General features: G+C 43.5%; 1 protein-coding gene across 1 annotated transcript in view; it reads right to left on the reverse strand.

Annotated features, from left to right (window-relative positions):
• adcy2b (adenylate cyclase 2b (brain)) overlaps nt 1-19,602 on the reverse strand; it is a 422,964-nt gene that overhangs the window by 354,732 nt on the left and 48,630 nt on the right. Inside the window, exon 3 of the mRNA XM_078228489.1 lies at nt 4,024-4,185. Within this exon, the coding sequence (XP_078084615.1) occupies nt 4,024-4,185 (162 nt within the window). The remainder of the gene's footprint in view (nt 1-4,023; nt 4,186-19,602) is intronic.

Here is a 19,602-nt window from a genome sequence, read left to right on the forward strand (position 1 = left end):
CAGCTGCATGCTGCACACAGTCACAGCCCCTGGTAACATTGGAAGGCTGCAGCAGTGCTATCTGCACTGTGTGCACATCTTCAGCCTGAAGTGAGCTGCACTGCAGGACCCGAGGTCCGTGCTGCCACACGGACATCGGAGTTCGTGCACAGCAACTGCCCCCCCTCCCCCCCACACACTCGCAGAGACGCCACGGACCCGGGACAGCGGAATGGCCGCGATTCAAGACACACGCAAGTACCGGGGAGCCTCCTAACGCAACGCGCCAACCTTCTTGCCAACCCTCACTGAGGAAGCGCTGGCTTCTGACTTTTATTTACCAGGTCGTTAAAAACGCGGACGCGGATTGGGCCACACAGTGGTAAAGTGGGATTTGGTGGTAAAGTTGGGAGCGCGCTTCATTAAGTCGATTTAAATGCATGCAAATGCATTTAACTCGGCGGACCGCCCGATCCGGGCGCGGGCTGGGCCTGCGCCCGAATCGGGTGTTGGTAAAGCCGCGCTCTGCTAGGAATCGGGTACACACCGCGTTAAAGATCCGACTCCCAACTTTACCGCGATTTCGCACCCAAAAACGGGCACGAAGTTTTGGTAAAATCGGGCCCTGTGTGTGCTGAATACACACTTTGCTGGTACCATACATCATTCAACCCAAGTTAAAATCGGGGCTTATGTTTTTAGATGTACCTGGAAATTATTGGTAACAAAACTTAAGTTTTCTTCCTGGGAGGACAGAGAGAAAGAGAACAGTAACAAAATGAGAGCAAGTGAAAAAAAATCAGTGAAACGTAGGGACAGAGAATGCAAGAACTGAGCACTCACCAAAATAGAGGGTGAGAGTGATTTCCATCATTGGCTGTTAAAGATGAGTGTTTGCAAAATCAGCAGATCTGGCATCTTGTGTGGAGAGACAGAGTTAATGTTTTGGGTCCATTATCATTCTTCTTCAGAAGTGTCTGAAGAGGTGCGAATGGAGTGAACATTATGCAATCATCAGCAAAATGCCAAAACTAAGGGTTGAGGGATTTGAAGCTAAGGAAAGGAATTTTAAGATTAGGGTATGGCCCAGCCAGTAGTCAATGTGAGCCCAGAGATGATGAGTGAACAGGACTTGGTGTGAAGTAGGATATGGGCAGCAAAGTTTTAGGTGAACTCAAACCAACCTGACCCCTTCTTCTCACTAGACACATGACACCAAAAACTCTTCAAGTGTGGCGATAGTGAACAGTGAAGCTCATCATTAAATATTAGTGAATTAACACCATGTTCTTGACCGCAATATAGACATCAAACACAACAAGATGATAATTTTACCAACTGGAGGTACATAGCTGCTCCAACAACTGCTTGCCACTTTGCAACCCGGACATAACAGTCACCAAACCTTGAAGACAAAAATACGTATTCCTTCCAGCAGCTTTCTTCTATTACATTAGTTAATATATGCTAAGTGTTGGACAACAGCCTGAAGCAGAACAGCTGGAAACATTCCAGGTATTTAAATCTTGTGATGCACAGAAAATATAGTCAACATAATCACTTTAATTCAGTAGTCCTTACACATTCTGCTCACTTAAGATTTAATTTTAATTCGGAGGAAAAGATAGATGCTGCAGAAGGCAGTGCAAGGTCTGGATTTTCACTCCCTGGTGAGTGCATAGAGTCAGGAAAATTCCCGGCTCACTGTACCAGCCTCAGGGGAAACGGCCCTAAATGGCTGAATCTTCGTTCTGAGTTGGGCTGCTGAATACCAAGGTGGGCTGTTTAAAAGACGCAGCTCAGTGCTCGGGGGCTTCATCCCAGTTGCAATATAAGTAGTTAGGCCTCTAGCCCTCACCCTTTACTCACTCTTAACCCCAACTCACTCCCCATATCTCATCCATACCAAATCATGCCCCACCTTTCCCCATACCAACCTATACTCCTCTAACAGCTCCATGACTCCACATATCACCAGGCCAACCTATGTCCCTTTTCCTATCCCCCATGGCCCCTTGTAGCCTCTATGCCAATTTAGTGACAACTCATGCCAGCCCATGAACTCCTAACCACCACCCTTTGTCCTTACAGCTGCTGTGTCAGCTCACCCAGTAATCACCATGGACAGACCTCAGGAGCCATGCTAAGATGAAATACAATTTTATTGTCTAATACAGACTATACTATATAAAAAGTACACTACCATTGATAAAACCCCATTTATAACAGTTAAATCCCTTTAAGTATTTAATCCCTTATAAAACAACATTTGTATTTATAGCCCCACATCAAAGGCAACCAATCCTTTATTAACTTCTTGGAGCTGTCAACCAAACTGGGAACTTACAGGCCCCGTACAGTGGTAATGATAGATGGCGGAAGCAGTCAAGTAGTAAGAATGCTATAACTGTAGTCTTCAGACTTATGTCAACAAACACCTATTGAAATCACAAGCACCAATTTTCTTTCAACTCAGAGACAGAACAGGTTGCATTTTTTAAACTTAAAGAACTGTGAATTTATATAGCTTGACCACTTGACAGTTCCACAGACTTTATTCATCTTTCACATGTACTCTTAAAAATAGTCAACTACACACTGTGAGGAAACAAACCTTGCTCCTAAGAAAATGGGGTCGGTTTGAACTCAGCACCGAGTTAAAATGGTCCTGCTGGGTTTGGGTTTCCATAACTTGTGAATCACATCTACTCCACTCCCCCTCCCCCCCCCACCGAAAATAGAATCTTCAAAAAATGGGGAGGCAGGACTTCCTGATCCAGGGTCCCAGATCCATTTTGGCTAAGGTGCAAAATCTCCAAGACTCTGAAAATACGGGCCCAAAGTTATAAAATGCGCAAGTTAAAAGATGGAAAAGGTGCAGATATGTTAAGAAGGGGTTTGAGAATAATCTGATGTTAAACCATCATTTGCAAGTCAATAAGAACAAAAGCTCAACTGGCTTCAGCATAAGTCTTGAATATCATTACAAAAAACCCCAGTGGAGTATAGAAATTTTCATACAGAGGGTTGTAACAGCCAGTTATTCAGGTATCTTTTAAAATGATAGAAATCTATTCAGTCGCTGCAACTTGTGCATGTTACAGACAGACAAGGCATTCATATCGTATACGTTAACCAAACTAAATGAATTTCAATTGACCATCTGGTACTTCCAGGGATTGGTAACAATGTTCTCATTTTATCAAATTTATAGCTCAAATTAACCAAGTTATTCAGATGTAAACTGCTTAGAGACAGTCATTATTAATTTATCTGCATCACCAGAAAAGCCAGAGGCTCAGATATAGAATTACAAAAAAAAACATTTGGCTGTTTCACACATTGGGATAATATCTATTACAGCAGGGTAATCTCAGAAACAACTAAAGAGGTCTTTTGGGGTTGGAAAGGTGCTTAAAATAGCAAGAATAGAATTTTGACACTACATCTGCAACAATCTGCCAATCGTTTTACTAGTATTAGTATCATTTTGATAGTGTCCCTTGTGAGTTATTAGGAAATGTAATTAAGGCTAGGTCAATAAGCCATATTAAGTTACAGTTGATTTGTGTCCTATTTTACAAGTTTAGATATATCTGAAGCAATACCTGATATGAAATTATCATTGTTCATCATTCTTACTTTGTAACCAACCTTAATCTTGGAAGAAAAATATTTTTATCACAAAACAGGAACAATCATTTATGAACCGCTTTTCATCAAATCTTGTACAGCCAATAGTCAAAGCCCGCAAAAATCTGAATTTCTTTGTTTATAATAGATAAATTCCAGCTGACAAAAAACTGAAGCCATATTCAAAAATGGTTTGACAAAAAAAAAACAATTGTTTCCATTTAAAACATGCACTGGTTTTACACAGATTTTCTAAGCAGCATTTGCAACTGAAAAAAACAATTTTAAACAACACAATTAGCATTTTCATATACTGCCGCCAAGTTTCATTACTGTTTGTATTTTGAAATTAGTTTGTGAATGCATTTAGATTTCACATCTAATATCTGTGAACTCTTACTGAATGCTCACCTGCCAAACTAAATGCTCCTTTATGATAGGTGTGGCTGATAGGCAGACGCTGAGCACTATGGTATGGGAGGATGATGTCAGCACACTGGCAACTACAGCATCTCGCATACGAAAGGGCAGCATGGTGTAGACCACAAAGATAATGAATAAGAAGAAGGACACCTGGAATGAAAATAATATTGATTTTATACAGGTGTGTAAAATTGAAGAAGAAACACTAATGATTTCCACCTCAGAGCTCAAAGATATCACTCACTAAAACCGTTATTTGGTTTGGATTAGAGCTGTCCAATAGCGTTAGTGCTCAAGTCTCAGACGTTCATTGACTCGAGGCCTCCTCAATGCTTGACACAAGTTATGCATGTTTATGTAACCAGGAAATATGCACATAATGCAAGATGTACAAAAATACCAGAGTGCAACTATATGACAAAACATTATGTGGTATAGTAAATATTATCCGACTATTGAATTAGTGGTGAGTTCAGCAGTTTAGTGCGGGAGGAGAGTATCAAATAAGAGAAAAGCAAATTACTGTGAATGTTGGAATCTGAAATAAAAACAGAATGGTGGAAAATCTCAGCAGGTCTGACAGTATCTGTGAAAAGGGAATAGAGATAACGTTTTGAGTCTGGATGGCCCTTCGTCAAGAGCCAGATCTAAAAAGGGTCATCCAGCTGAAAACTTTAGCTCTATCCTCTCTCCATAGATGCTGTTAGACCTGCTGAGATTTTCCATCATTTAATGTTAGAATATCAGATAAGGTCTGATGGCAGTTGCAGGGATTTAGATGTGCAATTAGCCCATGTCTGTTTATTGCGATGCAGGCAGCATGCAAACTTCCTGCTTCCTACCAAATTAAAAGATTCTAGTTTGCAACTTAGTGCCCAATGCAGCTGAGAGGGGTGGCAAGTTTGTTTGAAAATAGCACCATCTAAATCTAGCCTGCACTCCTCAACACCAGCCTGTACCTCCAAATTGGAAGATGCACTCTGGCTGCAGCTGCTGTAATGCCTGGGAAAGCATGTCTGAAAAGAAGAGCAAAAATGCACATAATGCATGCTCCAAGATTCTCTGGTTCTGCATAGGAGGCTTTGGTGCAAGAGGACAGAGGATCTATATCCACAGGCGGCCCCAAGGCTCTCCAGATACTGAGAAGGCAATTGGAACAGATAGCTGAAAGCCTGACTGCAATGAGGGAAATGTTTAATGACCTCATGTGAATAGTCATGGGTCAGTGAATGCATCATCAAGTGCCATTTCCTTCAAAATGAACCACTTTACTTACACACTACTCCATTCACTACATCCCTTTCACATTCTCCACCAAGCAGAAGTCATAAGCAACATTCAACCTTGCTTTACCTTCAGACACTTAGCATTGTTCAAAACTACACACCCACATCTCACAGCTTATACATAATGCTAACTATTCAACCAACTCATGATTCAAATGCATTGCACTGTTCTCACTGACACATTTTCCTCTTTCGTGGAGGACAAGGTCTACCAGAGGCAGTATCACCTAACCAGCAATAAGCGGGGTTGTATGTCTTCACTCACACAGAGGAGATGGTTATCTCCAAGTGGCGGGGCTGAAACCATTGAGGATGAAGGTATGTTTCTAACTCATCCATCTTCCCATATCACATTTTCCCCTCTTTCCACAGTTCCTTCTGATTTAAAAGCTATAGATGGTGTCCACAAAAAAGCAGGATGAATCCAAACTGCCCCATCAGTCCACTCTTGCTCATCAGCAAAGTGACAGAAAGTATCATCAACAGTGCTATGAAGTGGCTATGAAGTACTCAGTAATTACCTGCTTACTGAAGCTGTTTGTGTGCCACTAGCGCAACTCAGCTCCTTACCTCATTATAGCCTCAGTCCAAACATGGACAAAAAGGTTGAACTCAAGAAGTGATGTGAAAGTGACTATCCATAACATCAAGACAGCATTTAACCAAGATTAGCGTCAAGGAGCCGAGCAAAACTGGAGTCAATGGGAAACAAGGGTAATGCATTCTCCACTTCATAGAAATCATAGAAATCATAGAAACCCTACAGTACAGAAAGAGGCCATTCGACCCATCGAGTCTGCACCGACCACAATCCCACCCAGGCCCTACCCCCATATCCCTACAGATGTACCCACTAATCCCTCTAACCTACGCATCTCAGGACACTAAGGGCAATTTTTAGCATGGCTAATCAACCTAACCCGCACATTTTTGGACTGTGGGAGGAAACCGGAGCACCCGGAGGAAAACCACTTGTTGGAGATTATGGTTGTAGAAGATCAATCATCTCAGCCCTGAGACATTGCTGCAGGAGTTCCTCAAGATAGTGTCCTAGGCCAAAGCCATCTTCTGCTGTTTTATCAATGAGCCCCCCCCCCCTCCCCCATCATAAGTCAGAAGTGGGGATGTTCGCTGATGACTGCATCACTCATGACTCTTCAGATACTGATGCATTCCATGTCCAAATGCTTGGACAATATTCAGGCTTCAGCTGATAAATGGCAAATAACATTTACACCACACAAATGCCAGGCAATGACCCCCTTGATATTCAATGGCATTACCATCACTGAATCCCCCACTATCAACATCCTGATGATTACCACTGATTAGAAACAAAACTAGACTAGCCATATAAATGCTGTGGCGACAAGAACAGGTCAAAGACTGGGAATGCTGTGAGAGCAACTCACCTCCTGACTCCCCAGAGCCTGTCTACCATCTACAAGGCACAAGCCAGGAGTGCAATGGAATACCCTTTGTTTGCCTGGAGGAGTACAGCTCCAATAGCACTCAGGAAGCTTAGCAGTATCCAGACCAAAATAGACCACTTGATTGCCATCCATCCACCAATTAAACATTCACTCCATCTATCTACCAGATGCATTGCAGCAGTTCACCAAGGCTCTTTCGACAGCACCTGACAAACCCAAACCACCTAGAAGAACAAGGGCAGTAGGGTACGTAGGAACACCACCACCTGCAAGTTCCCCTCCAAGTCACACATGATCCTGACTTGAAGCTACATCGCGATTCCTTCACTGCCGCTACATCAAAAGCCTGTAACTCCCTTCCTGACAGCATGTTGGGTGTTCCAACAACACATGGGGAGAAATCTTATCAAAAAATGGCAGTGTTGTTTCCGGTGAGAAAACTATTGTGTTCCTCTCCAGAGAAACCGGTCGGTTTTCTCTCCAGATCTTAAGACACTCTGCCAAAATAAATGAAGGGGGCATGTTTCACACTGTCATAGGGGGTGGGGTGCAGTGGCACCTCAACATACTGGTAAAACCCCGCTGCCCGGAGTCAGCACTTCTCTATTCCCACCCTCCAATCATCAGCCCCTTCTCTCTCCCCCAACTATCATTGGCACATTCGCATCCCCCCCCAACCACACCCTCAGTCTGAGCTGGCAAGCAGAAGCGCCAACTCTTCTCTGGGCTCTGTTACACAGGACTCAGATGAGGATTTTGATGGGGCAGTGAACAGAAAAAGGCTGATCAGCATGCGCAATGAGGCAGACATTCCAGAAAGCCTACTGCCACAGTAAAGAAGCGGGGAGGTGTCCAGTACCAACAGAGCTTTAACGAAGGGTCATCCAGACTTGAAATGTTGGCTCTATCCTCTCTCCAGAGATGCTGTCAGACCTGCTGAGATTTTCCAGCATTTTCTGTTTTTGTAATCACTTCCATTACCTTTATACTAATTTTTCATGATTCATGTACGAGGGCACCAGATCCTTCTGTGCCTCATATCTGCAATCTCTCTCCTTTTAAATAATATTCTGCTTTTCTATTCATCTTGTCAAATTGAACAAGTTTACATTTTCCCATGTTATACTACACCTACCAAATGTTTGACCACTCACTAACCTATCTATATCCCTTTGCAGATTCTTTATGTCCTCTTCACAACTTATTTTCCAACAATCTAGTATCATCAGGAAATTTAGCAACCACTTACTCGATCCCTTCATCCAAATCATTGATATAAATTGCAAATAGTTGAGGCCCCATCACATCTTGCCAACCTAAAAATGACCCATTTATGCATATTTTCTGTTTCTGTTAACTAATCAATCTTCTATGCATGATAATATGTTACCCCCTACATTGTGAGCTCTTGGCCGCGATTTTACGGTACAGATCATGTTGGGGAGGCGGAGAAGGCCTTCCAGCAAGGTCACCAGCCCCACCTGGGATGTACTGGCAGTCCTGGTCAGTGCAAGAAGACCTCCAGAAGAGGATGGGATAGCAGTGTCAGAAGAAGATGAATGACCTTCTTCACTCAGCCAGGGTAAGTGAACCACCCCATCTCCCTCTGGACTCTGTCACACACCCCTTACACCTCCAACTTCATCTCTAACCCAGCCACCTACCCCCCACCGCCCCCCCCCCCCGCCCCCCCCCCCCCCCCGCCCCCCAGGTGTTTCCAACACCAGGCATAAGGCCCTCCTCTTCCCCTCCCACAATCATCATGTTCCTTCCCCAGTGGCTGCTATACTTCTCAAACTGCAGTTCACACTTAAGCCTCATCTCCACACCTCATCACCTAAAAACCCTCATGCATTTCAAGGTGCCAGCATTCAAGTTGGTCAAGGAGGAGAAAGACCGTGCCTACGCTGCAGGTGAAGTGAGGGCGGCAGAAAAATGTGAGAATCCTCAAGACACGCTGTCATTCCCCAAGTCTCAAGTGAGTAATCAACGTTCCCTCCATATCCCCTGTAATGCACTGATGCCTTCTCTTGCAGGCTGGCCAGCCGAACAGTCAGGACCAGCCATGTGTCCTCTCGATCCACCAGACATGTGCGGATCCAAGGGAGACTTCTTCAACTATGGAAGAGGTGCCAAAGCTGTCACCCTCACCTGGTACCAACATAGATACTCTCACCTCCGTGGGTTCACTAAGTAGACAGGGTTTCTGGGTCACTTATGGTGAGCATCTCACACCCCAAAGCACTGACACCTGAACTTCCTCTCCATAATGCAAATCTAAGTGTGATGCACCAACCTCCTATTGAAATTGTCTCACGCAATGTCTGCTGAATGCAGCAATGACCTGACCTGCCTTGTTGCCACTCAGATATACCTGCTAGGGCATTAAAGCTCTGAGACCCCTGTGCACTATCTGCAAAATTGAAATGGGCCCATAAAATACTTTTCAATTCTGCTTTTAATCAACTTAACTACCTTGTAGTTACCTTTTCTTTGAAAGCTCGCACCATTCCCCTTCGACTTGCCATCCACCACTGTAAAATCTGGACCTGGCGTGACGACATCAGGACTCCATGCCACATGCAATGTTCCACTCCCTCCCTCCATCCAAGTCTGACCAGAAAAGGATCAGAAAATCCAGCTGATCTTCTATTGCTGTCATCTACAGATGCAGTGTTGTTTGAATTTGGAAACCACTCACTATTTTAAACATATAACAAATATTCTAAATAAGTTTTAAAAATAATAATGCATGTTCTAGCCTGTCATCTTGCACTCTGATAAATTTTAGTTTGAAAATTGTCCATATTATTTTATCATCTATCTACGAATGATCTTGATTTGATTGCAATTTGTAGGATAGTAGTTTGTTGATTTAAAAATATATGGAAATATACCAACTTTTAACATTCATAACCTTTGAGGAATGTGAAGATGCTCAATTGTTTCAGTTTATCTATCATGCATTTATAAATTATTTTGTTGCTCGGAGTAGAGGGAGTCATCCATCAGTGCTTATTGTAGTGACAAAGAATTATTTATTTTGATATTACTTTTCTCAAAACACATTTGACAAGTATTCACTGTTCCTTCCTCAGATGCTCCCAAGGTTAGGTCCTTTGAGAGCTAAAATTTATGATTTCTTCTGCTGCCACAGTTAGATGTTCAGGTCAAAACATAAGCATTGTAGCATTTATTTTGTCTGTAATATTTATGAGGTAACGTTTCTTCTTTTTTGTAGGGGAAGGGAATGGAAGGTTCCCAAGTTCACAACAACTGCATATGCTGAAAAGGTTAATTTGATTATAAGTATTTAAGTAAAATTGCTTTAAGAACTACTTTTGACAAACTGCACAGGAAATTACTCATATAGCAAGCAGAAAAGGTTACATTTCATTTCACCTTTCAAAATATCTTACAGTCACGAAAAAGTTTATTTGGCCTTATCCTACTTTCTCCTTGGGCATCAGTGAATTCATCACTCTCCAGAGTAACAGATATATAGCTAAACTTTCTCAATGCACTCTGATTAAATGGGAACTAACTATGGCTACTCTTCTAACAGCAATTACCCTACCACACATAATGCTAAAACTGCTTCTTACACTTCATTAGTCTGATATTGCCATATTTTATCTCTCAATGCCTCTTGGAACACAATCTTTAATCACTTGCCTTCACTTAAGTTAGTCAATCGTGTTGTCGAGGCAAACAAGACAACAGTGCCTGTTAGAAGCATGACACTAGAAGGAGCAGCTCCCAAGCTGAAGCAACAACATCCAATCGGCAGCTTGCTACAAAGTTCATAGGGCAACACTTAGAGGTCAAATTCAGTGGTATAGTGCAGGTGCCAGGTTAATAACTGAAAACCAACATTGTTGTTGTGGCATGCCTGCTGTGGTAGTGTGACCCCTTTAAGGGGGCAATCCCTGAGAGCCACATGATTGGGCCAGACCCTATGGAGAGGCAGCACGGGAAGCCAAGCCAATCAGGTGCAAGGGCATGTGTCCTGGGCCGGGGAGGAACCTCATTTGAAACCAGAAAGCATAAGAGTGTAGTCGTGTATTGTAGTTCTGTCAGACCATAAACATAATGGTGGACAGACGTGATGACGGATTTCCCAATCCTTTGCCCACATCCACTTTCCGATTTGTGCCAGTTTTCCATTTGCTGTATTAACTTCATCTTCTCATCAGTCAACAGTACTTTTAACTTTGTCACAGGTTTAGCCATGTCCGTAGGTCTTGCATGTCCTTTCACAGAGTGATCTCAATGTCAAGTGGTGGTTTGCCCAGTGGTCCTTATTTTCCAACTCTTGTGCAGTTAAACTCTGCTCTAATTGGTCTGCATGGACATATTTCAAGCGTAGACAATTTCAGCTAGTCAGAGTTATCAGTGCAGAATTTTGGCTTAACACAGGCATTTTGGGACTTTGCCTGGTGGGCAGTGCCAAGGTGCTCAATGGGCAGTGCCACGGGGCCAAATTGGCATTGCCAGTCTGGCACTGCCCAAGGAGCAACCCCCCTTGCTTCTAACCTCCCAGGGGGGCCTCAATTTCCTCTGCTCCCACCAACGGGGTCAGGATGCCTGATTTCCATTAGTGGGGAGCAGTCGTAAACCCCACTGGAGGGAACCATTCCCGGTTGGTGGTGGAGATACTAGATGATTTCCAGTGCGGAGCTGATTGTGCTAAAAAAAAAATGCTTGGGAGACTCACGACGGGTATTGTGAGTCTCCCAAATGAGTCTCGAGCAGCGCAGCGGGCTGGGAGAATCCTGGCCAATGTGTGGCTCGGAGGAGAACTTGCAGGTTTATGTGTTCTGAGGCATATGTTGCCCTTGTTGCAATATCACTTTAGATGAATATACAAATAATAAAGACCCCAGGACGTAAGCAGCATTTGACCAACAACCAGTTAGTGGTGTATTTAAGTGGCTTCAGATGCTGCTGTGAGCACTGTTGGCTGCTGAATCCCTCGAGTAAAGCTAGCTGTTGAGCCATCCAATAATCTATAAATATATATAGATGCATGAATTGAAACAATCTATAGTTTACCAATCTTGTACGTGTGATTGTGTAAAGCAGCCAGCAATGCAAAACGTCTAGTTGGTCAAGGTCAGAGATTTGGAAGATGTTGTCGAAGGGGCTGTGGTGAGTTGTTGCAGTACACCAAGTAGATGCTAATTACTACAGCCACTGTCTGTCAATGGTGAAGGGAGTGAACGTCTAAGGTGGTGGATGGGGTGCCAATTAAGCGGGCCTCTTTGTCCTGGATGCTGTTGAGTTTTTTGAGTGTTGTTGGAGCTGCTGTTGTCCAGGCAAATGAAGGGTATTCCATCACACTTCTGACTTGTGCCTTAGAATGGTAGGGCACGATCTTACGAAACAAATTCCAAGTGCCAAACGTACAAGAAAACAGGAGTGAATAGCATTGATTTTTTGGCGAACCACAGCCACATGGGTCATCCCAGCAATGGCCTGCAGCCTGGGTTTCCTGTTGGGCCTGGCCCACGTCAAAGTGAATGTTAATTGCCTGCCCAGGCGAACAGGGCATCATCACCTCGTGGACGCACTTGTGCATGGAGGAATGCAAGATGCTGCAGATGACTCTGCTGGAGGCTTGGGAGGACCCGATGGCGTAGAAGTTGAGGGCTGCCATAACCTTCACTGTCACCAGGAGCAGTGTCCTCCTGTCCCAGAGGTGCCAGGTCTGCGAAGACCTGACACAGGTGCCGCACTGTCTCCTTGCTGTCCAGTTCTGTGTGTGCAGACATAAAAAACGTTCTTACATTATCCTCAATGTAAATAGTTATAAGGGAATGTATCAGATGTTAAATTATTTCAAAATATATTTTCTCCTCCAGCTTTCTCCTCTTAACCTTATCTTCATGCTGGAGTCCTTGAGTACTTTGCTTAAGGCCATACTTCATGTATGGCTGAATAATGAGCATTGACAAGCTGTTTACTTACCTGACCCTGTCCTCAAACTACATGCACTCACGACAAAGACTGCTGAATAGCAATCAAGGCCAGCAACCTTGGTCATTCTTTCCTTCTTTAATCCAGGGAGACTGAAGTCAATTATAGCAGTTCCATCAAGATCAGTTAAATTGGATCAACAGACTTTATCTGCATGATGCAGCATCACACCACGTAATGCTTGTACCCACTGAGCCATCTAATCTCTTGAGAAAGGATAGGATCATTTGAAGAACATTACATTACCTCTCTTGTCATCACCATTTTTTTTTCTTTTTTTAATGTTGTATATTTATGAGTGAGATAGGAATTACTAACAACTAAAGAAGACATATCTGAGGTCTCGTCCTCTATGCTTTAATGATTTTTACCATCAAAGACTTTGTTTTTCACATGCTGTGTTCAGTTGCATGCATTATTAATCATTATGAGATCCTCCTACAGTTTTGTAAGTGTGACTAAAACATAAGCAACAAGAAAACAGGAGATGTTACTTCAAACAACAGTGTGGCTGAGAGTGCTGAGTGCTCTCCAAATAACTTAAGCTTTCACCAAATCTAAAGCAAACAAATGTATTGCTGCCGACAAAGGGGAATCGGTGAAATGGAAAAGATGATCCTGAGACTCAGGTGTGTTGTCCTGCCAATCAATTACTTTGTAAATTAATTCCCTATTACCTGTTAGCTAAAATGAAAATTGTCTGTTATCAGAGCAGTTCTGCACTGAATGCAAAGCTTTTCCCCATTCATTTTAATAATGTTCAAATTTGCTTTAACTATACAACAGCTTATAAAATATACAGGGCAATAAATTATCTGTAATTAACTGCAGATTTTATTTCTCATTAACCATGTAACTGCAACAATATAAACTTAAAGTTCTTTTGTGACTGTCATATCGCACCACTCTGAACTGTGAACTTATCACTGAAAATTGTAAAGGACTAAAAATACATAATCTCAAAAACCTGTTAAAAAAATTCAGCATCTGGTAACACTTTTTTTATCCACTGTTATCAGTGCTAAGAAATATATTTTTGTCAGCACAAGACTGCAACATACACAGATTCCCAAGGGATACCAACTGCCTTTCCAGACACCTGACTCACTTCCAGACACAAGGACATTTGTTGAAATTATAAAATTAATTGTAATCTAATCTTTGGGGAAATAATTCAGATGGTTTCCATGAGCATTCTCTTTATTAGATTACTGGCTTGATAATGGTTGTGAAAGAGTGCTTCTTCAAAACATTATTCCATGTGAGGTGAGATGAGAGTGACTGGCCTTGACATCAAGGCAGCATCTGATCAAGTGTGGCATCAAGGAATGCTAGCAAAACTGAAATCAATGGGAATCAGAGGGAGGTCTCTCTCCATTGGTTTGAGTTGTGTCCAGCACACAAGAAGATTATTGTAGTTGTTGCAGGTCAATCATCTCAGCCCCAGGACATCACTGCATGAGTTCCTCAGGGTAGTGTCCTAGGCCCAACCATCTTTAGCTGCTTCATTGATGGCCTTCCCTCCATCATGAGGTCAGAAGTGGGGATGTTCATCAATGATTGCACAATGTTTAGTATCACTTGCAACTCCTCATATACTGAAGCAGTCCGTACTCATATGCAGCAAGACAACATTCAGGCTTGGGCTGAAGTAGCAAGTAATGCTTGCGCCACACAAGTGCTAACCAATGCCCATTTTCAACAAGAGAGAATCTAACCATCTCCCCTTGACATTCAATGGCAATACCGTCACTGAATCTCCTCACTATTAACTTGCTGGGGTTACCATTGAGCAGAAACTGAAATGGAACAGCCATATAACTACTGTGAATACAAAAGCAGGTCAGCAGCTGTGAATTCTGCAGTGAGTAACTCGCCTCCTAACTTCCCAAAGCCTGTCCACTATCTACAAGACACAAATCAGGAGTGTAATGGAATACTCTCCATTTGCCTGGATGATTGAAGCTCCAACACTGAATAAATTCAACACCATCCGGCAAAGAGCCTGTTTGATTGGCGCTTCATCCACCAATATAAGTATTCACTTCCTCTAGCACTGATGCACAATGGCAACAGTGTGTACCATATACATGATCTCCTGCAGCAACTCATTAAACCTCATCAACAACACCTTCCAAACTGCAACCTCTAGCGCCTAGAAGGACAAGGGCAGCAGACACCTAGGAACACCACCACCTGCAAGTTCCCCTCCTATATTGTTTGCAGGACCATGGACAAGAGTGGTTAGAAACCAAACCTGACAGTCAGCACCCCCACTTCTAAGGAGGAAGAGGAGAGCTCAGAGGGTGCACCTTCACATCGTCCCTACAGCACAGACATTGTCATGTTGTTGGGTGATTGATCAGGGATCTCATCCTGGCAAGCACAGCACAGATCTAACTGAGCAGTTGATGGAGGCTAACAGTCAAGGTCATTCACCCTCAAAGACTATGGGAAATCCAGGAAATATATACTGGCTCTGGAGTCATCAATAAGGTGGCAGAAGTTGGAGCTGCAGAGTAAGGCATGGGAACATCTGGGGAAGCTTCCAGAGGCTGTGCTCACCCATGTGTGGAAATAGGAACATAGAAACATAGCAGCAAGTGTAGTCCATTCAGCCCATCAAACCTGCTCCACCATTCAACACAATCATGGCTGATGATCCACTTCAATGCCTTTTTCTCATACTATCCCCTTATCCCTTTATGTCATTGGTATTTAGAAATCTGTCAATCTCTGCTTTAAACATACTCAATGACTGAACTTCCACAGCCCTCTAGGGTAAAGAATTCCAAAGATTCACAACCCTCAATTAAAGAAAATCCCTTCATCACGGTACAAATGGCTTCCCCTTATTTTGAAATTGTGTTCACTGGTTCTAGACTTCCTAACCAAGAGAAACACCCTACCTGCATCAAACCTGTCTATTTCTTTTTTAAAGTTTTTTGTAGGTTTCAATGAGATTGCCTCTCAGTTTTTGAAACTCTAGAGAATACAGGCCCAGTTTCTCAATCTCTCTTGGTAGGATAGTCCTACCATTCCAGGAACAAGTTGAAGAACCTTTGTTGCACTCCCTCCATGGCAATAATCACCTTTCTAAGGTAAGCGGGGGGCAATGTGTGCTGCCATAAACGTGACCTGTGCCTGCATGGTTTCCTCCACCAAGACACTGGGGTTACCCAGGAGAGCCATATCCAACAAACCACTGCCAGTGATCCATGCGGACCTACATGCTACCACCACCTTCAGCTCTCTGGAGAAATAGTAGGACTAGAGGGGATGAGATGCCTGGAGACATTACCAGGTCTTTGACCTCCTCAACTGAGCAGAGAGGGATAGTTGTGCTCCGTAAGGGTGGAGCAATGGTTGTCTGCAACATCTGAGTCCTCCCTTCGAGTGTAAACAGTGGCTCCTCAGCCCCTGTGACAGTGACACCAGCACCTGACAATGCTGTGGAGACTGAGGGGGCTCTTGCATCTGTAGAGAAGTCTGGCCTGCCAGACCTCGAGCAACTAGAAGGCCGACTGCCTCTGTCATCACAAGTCTGCAAAGTCTTGCAGTCTGGCTCTATTTCAGCTGATAGCTCAAGGCGAACATCATGTAGCAGAACACTAGTAGTTTCAAAATCATTTGGTTTAGCGTGAATATCATTTTGTAGTTTGAATTAATATGTTCTTAAGCATTTTGTGCTAAAGTCAATAGAAGCCATTTGAATAAAAACTAAGCCAGCATTATTGGAAACCAGCCAGATTAGTTCAGTAGACAGCCTTAATTGTGAGACAATTGAAGTATAAGTAACTCATTAATACATATGTTAGAAAGACTGGAAATGTAACTTGGAATACAAAAGTTTATAACTTTTATAATTATAAACACATTAACACTTGAGTGGTACAGATTCTTAAAATGCTGTGGAATAAGCTACTGCCCTTCTCAGACAAAAGAAAACATGACTTGTTAACCTTGACTGGAAGGAATGAATAGGTGGGCGGAGAGAAGCTTTCCGGTAAAGCCGACTCAGACTACTTGGGGTGCCATTGTGCCAGCGCCATGACCCCCGCAGTGAACTGGAAGACCCCCTCCGCCCCCCCCCCCCCCCTCAAGAATATCGCACTCCCCTACTCCCCATCATCAGCAGCTGTGTAACACTACCCCATGGCAACACGAGTCACCAGAATTGGGGCATCAGGACTCTCCTGATGAGTCCTCCATCATGACCTCTGTCGCGGCCCTGAATGCCACCCCGCCCTTTGCCGGTCTTCTCCCCTCCTTTGTCAATCACCCTGCCCTTACACTTCCGATCACCCCTCCCCCCTTGCATTCCCACCCTCGCCGATCACCACCTGTCTGCGGAGCTCTTGCCTCCACTTGCCCCCCCCAACCCCTCCGCAGAGCTCCCTCTCTTGACTGCAGAACTCTCCCCTTGCCTCCCCATCATAGCCCCACCCCCATTCAGACTCCACACTCACTCGGGCCCCACCCTCTTAACACTGCCGCGGTACAGTTCTGGTGCCCAGTGGATAGTGTCAGGGTGTTATGGGTACTGTCCGGCCATGCCCCCGACTACCAAGGGGCTTTAATGGCCTCCGATCCCCCCGGCAAGGCCATCATGTCTGTTGGTGGAAAACAGCTGTGAGTACCAATCAGCGAGTAGCTAAGTGCAAATGAGGCCGCATGATGCCATGTGGGACTCACTTAAATTGGCTTCACCTCCTTTTTTTGGCGTGAAGCTGATCCTGCTGGCAAAACAGTGCTGGTAATTCTGCATAGGGCGAGAAATTGGGTGCGATCCTGATTTTTCGTTCCGTGTGCAATCTTACTGTGCCAATTGACCAGTGCAGCAAGCTGGCAAAATCGCGGCCACAGTATTTGTGAGATTTGACTATCTGGAACAATTAGTTAATGATAACAGGACTCAGTTCATGTCAAGGTAATTCGCGGACTACCTTTGAAGCCATGGCATACAGCACACCAGAACCTCGCCTTATCATCCTTCCACAAATGGATTGTCGGAGAGGTTGGTACAGTCATTGAAGAATTCCATTAAAGCATCAAAGGATGACAGACCGTTAGCCAAAACAGGAAAAAAACTTTCTCATATCCTAACGAAACACAGCCCATACAATAGCCCAAAACTCACTGGTAATATTGGCAATTTTAAAGAGGAAGTTGAGACCAAATCTGATTTGCTCTTACCATCTGATACTTCGACCATAGTACAGCAACAACAACAAAACCAAGTTATTTACCGTGAACAGACATCTAAAACCAGAAGTTTAGATCAAGGAGAAAGAGTTTTAGCGAAAAACTACTCTTCAAGTAAGAAGCGGCACTTGCCACAATACTCGCAAAAGATACGGTACAAACTGATAACAAGAGATAGTTTGGAGAAGTCTCACAGATCAAATCCTCACTTCATAAAGCGAATTTGCAGAGCCGGTATCTGCAAGACCAACATCTGATACCCAAGGTTTCCAAACATTATGGTCACGATTGAGTTGAATGTAGATTCTACACCAGTTGAACCAACAGTGTCTGTAGAAGCTGAAGAAGAACCAGCTTTATCAGATGATGTGCCTGAGCTAAGTGGTGAACAGACTACAAGAGCATGAAAGCAAAGGTTCCTGAATGACAGATTCTGCCTAAGTGGACCCGACATCCACTTAAAAGACTGACTGTGTATATATAAAATTATATGGAATGATAGTTGGTAAAATAATTATTGTTCATAGTGAGCAGGAATTAAAGTTAATGTTAGTTGTCTTACTACTAGAGTAAACGTGGAGGGACGTTATATATTATAAACCAGTATACCTCTATGTAATGTATGACATGATTATGTGGTGACATCATCAGAGGCATTTGGGAGATTTTCCCTCTCTTCCGCCCTGAATTGTAGGCAAGCATCACCTGCCTAATAAAGCTCCACTAACGAGTTAAGTATCCCATTGTGTGACAACGTTTTCATTCATTTATCTTTGCTGTTAAAGTGAGCTGATCACTCTTGTAGACAACATGATCCCACCTAATAATTTGGTATTTTCTACTGTTTCTTACTCTAGTACCATCACTTTCTCTCAATTGTATGTGCACCTTTGTGTTCATTGCCAATATTATCTCCTGGGTCCTGCCAGGTTAGTTTTAATTCTCCTCAATAGCCACTTGCAAATGGCCCGCAAGGCATTTAGTTCCCACCCTATTCAGATGCAACCTGTCCTGCTTGTACAGGCCCCACTTACCCCATAACTGCTCCCAATGTCCCAGGAATCTGAAGGCCTCCTGTTGCACCAATTCTCGAGCCACGCATTCATCCGTTCTAACCTTCTATTTTTATGCTTGCTTAAACAGGAAGCCCCGAGCATCTGGAGATTATTGCCTTTGAGGTCCTGCTTGCTTGTTTCCTTCTTAGCTTCATAAACTCTGACTGACTGCAGGATCATATTCATCTTCCTATCTATGCCATTGGTACTGATGCAAATCACAACCACTAAATGTTCACCCTCACCAGTGAGAATGAGGTGCTCTGTGACATCCTTGACCCTAGCATCAGAGAGGCGATAAACCATCTTGGATTCAAGTATGTGGCTATAGAATTGCCTGTCTGTTCCCCTACCTATCAAATCCTTTATTACTAGTGATGTTCCAATCTCCCTCATGCCCCCTGTTGTTAAGTTGAGCCAGCATGGTGTCATCATTAAAAAAGGCAATGGGAATAGACTGAGGTGGCTAATAAGGAACATAAGTGTATGGGTCTGCTGAGAGTGGATTTTGAAGCCTGAAGAAGAGTAGCCTGCGTGGCTACAGCAGTATGGGGAATATAGCCACAGTTTAGCAACGAAGGGAGTACATATGATAAAAACAAAGTGTTG

The sequence above is a fragment of the Mustelus asterias genome, chromosome 2 (assembly GCF_964213995.1).
Source record: "Mustelus asterias chromosome 2, sMusAst1.hap1.1, whole genome shotgun sequence".
NCBI lineage: Eukaryota > Metazoa > Chordata > Chondrichthyes > Carcharhiniformes > Triakidae > Mustelus > Mustelus asterias.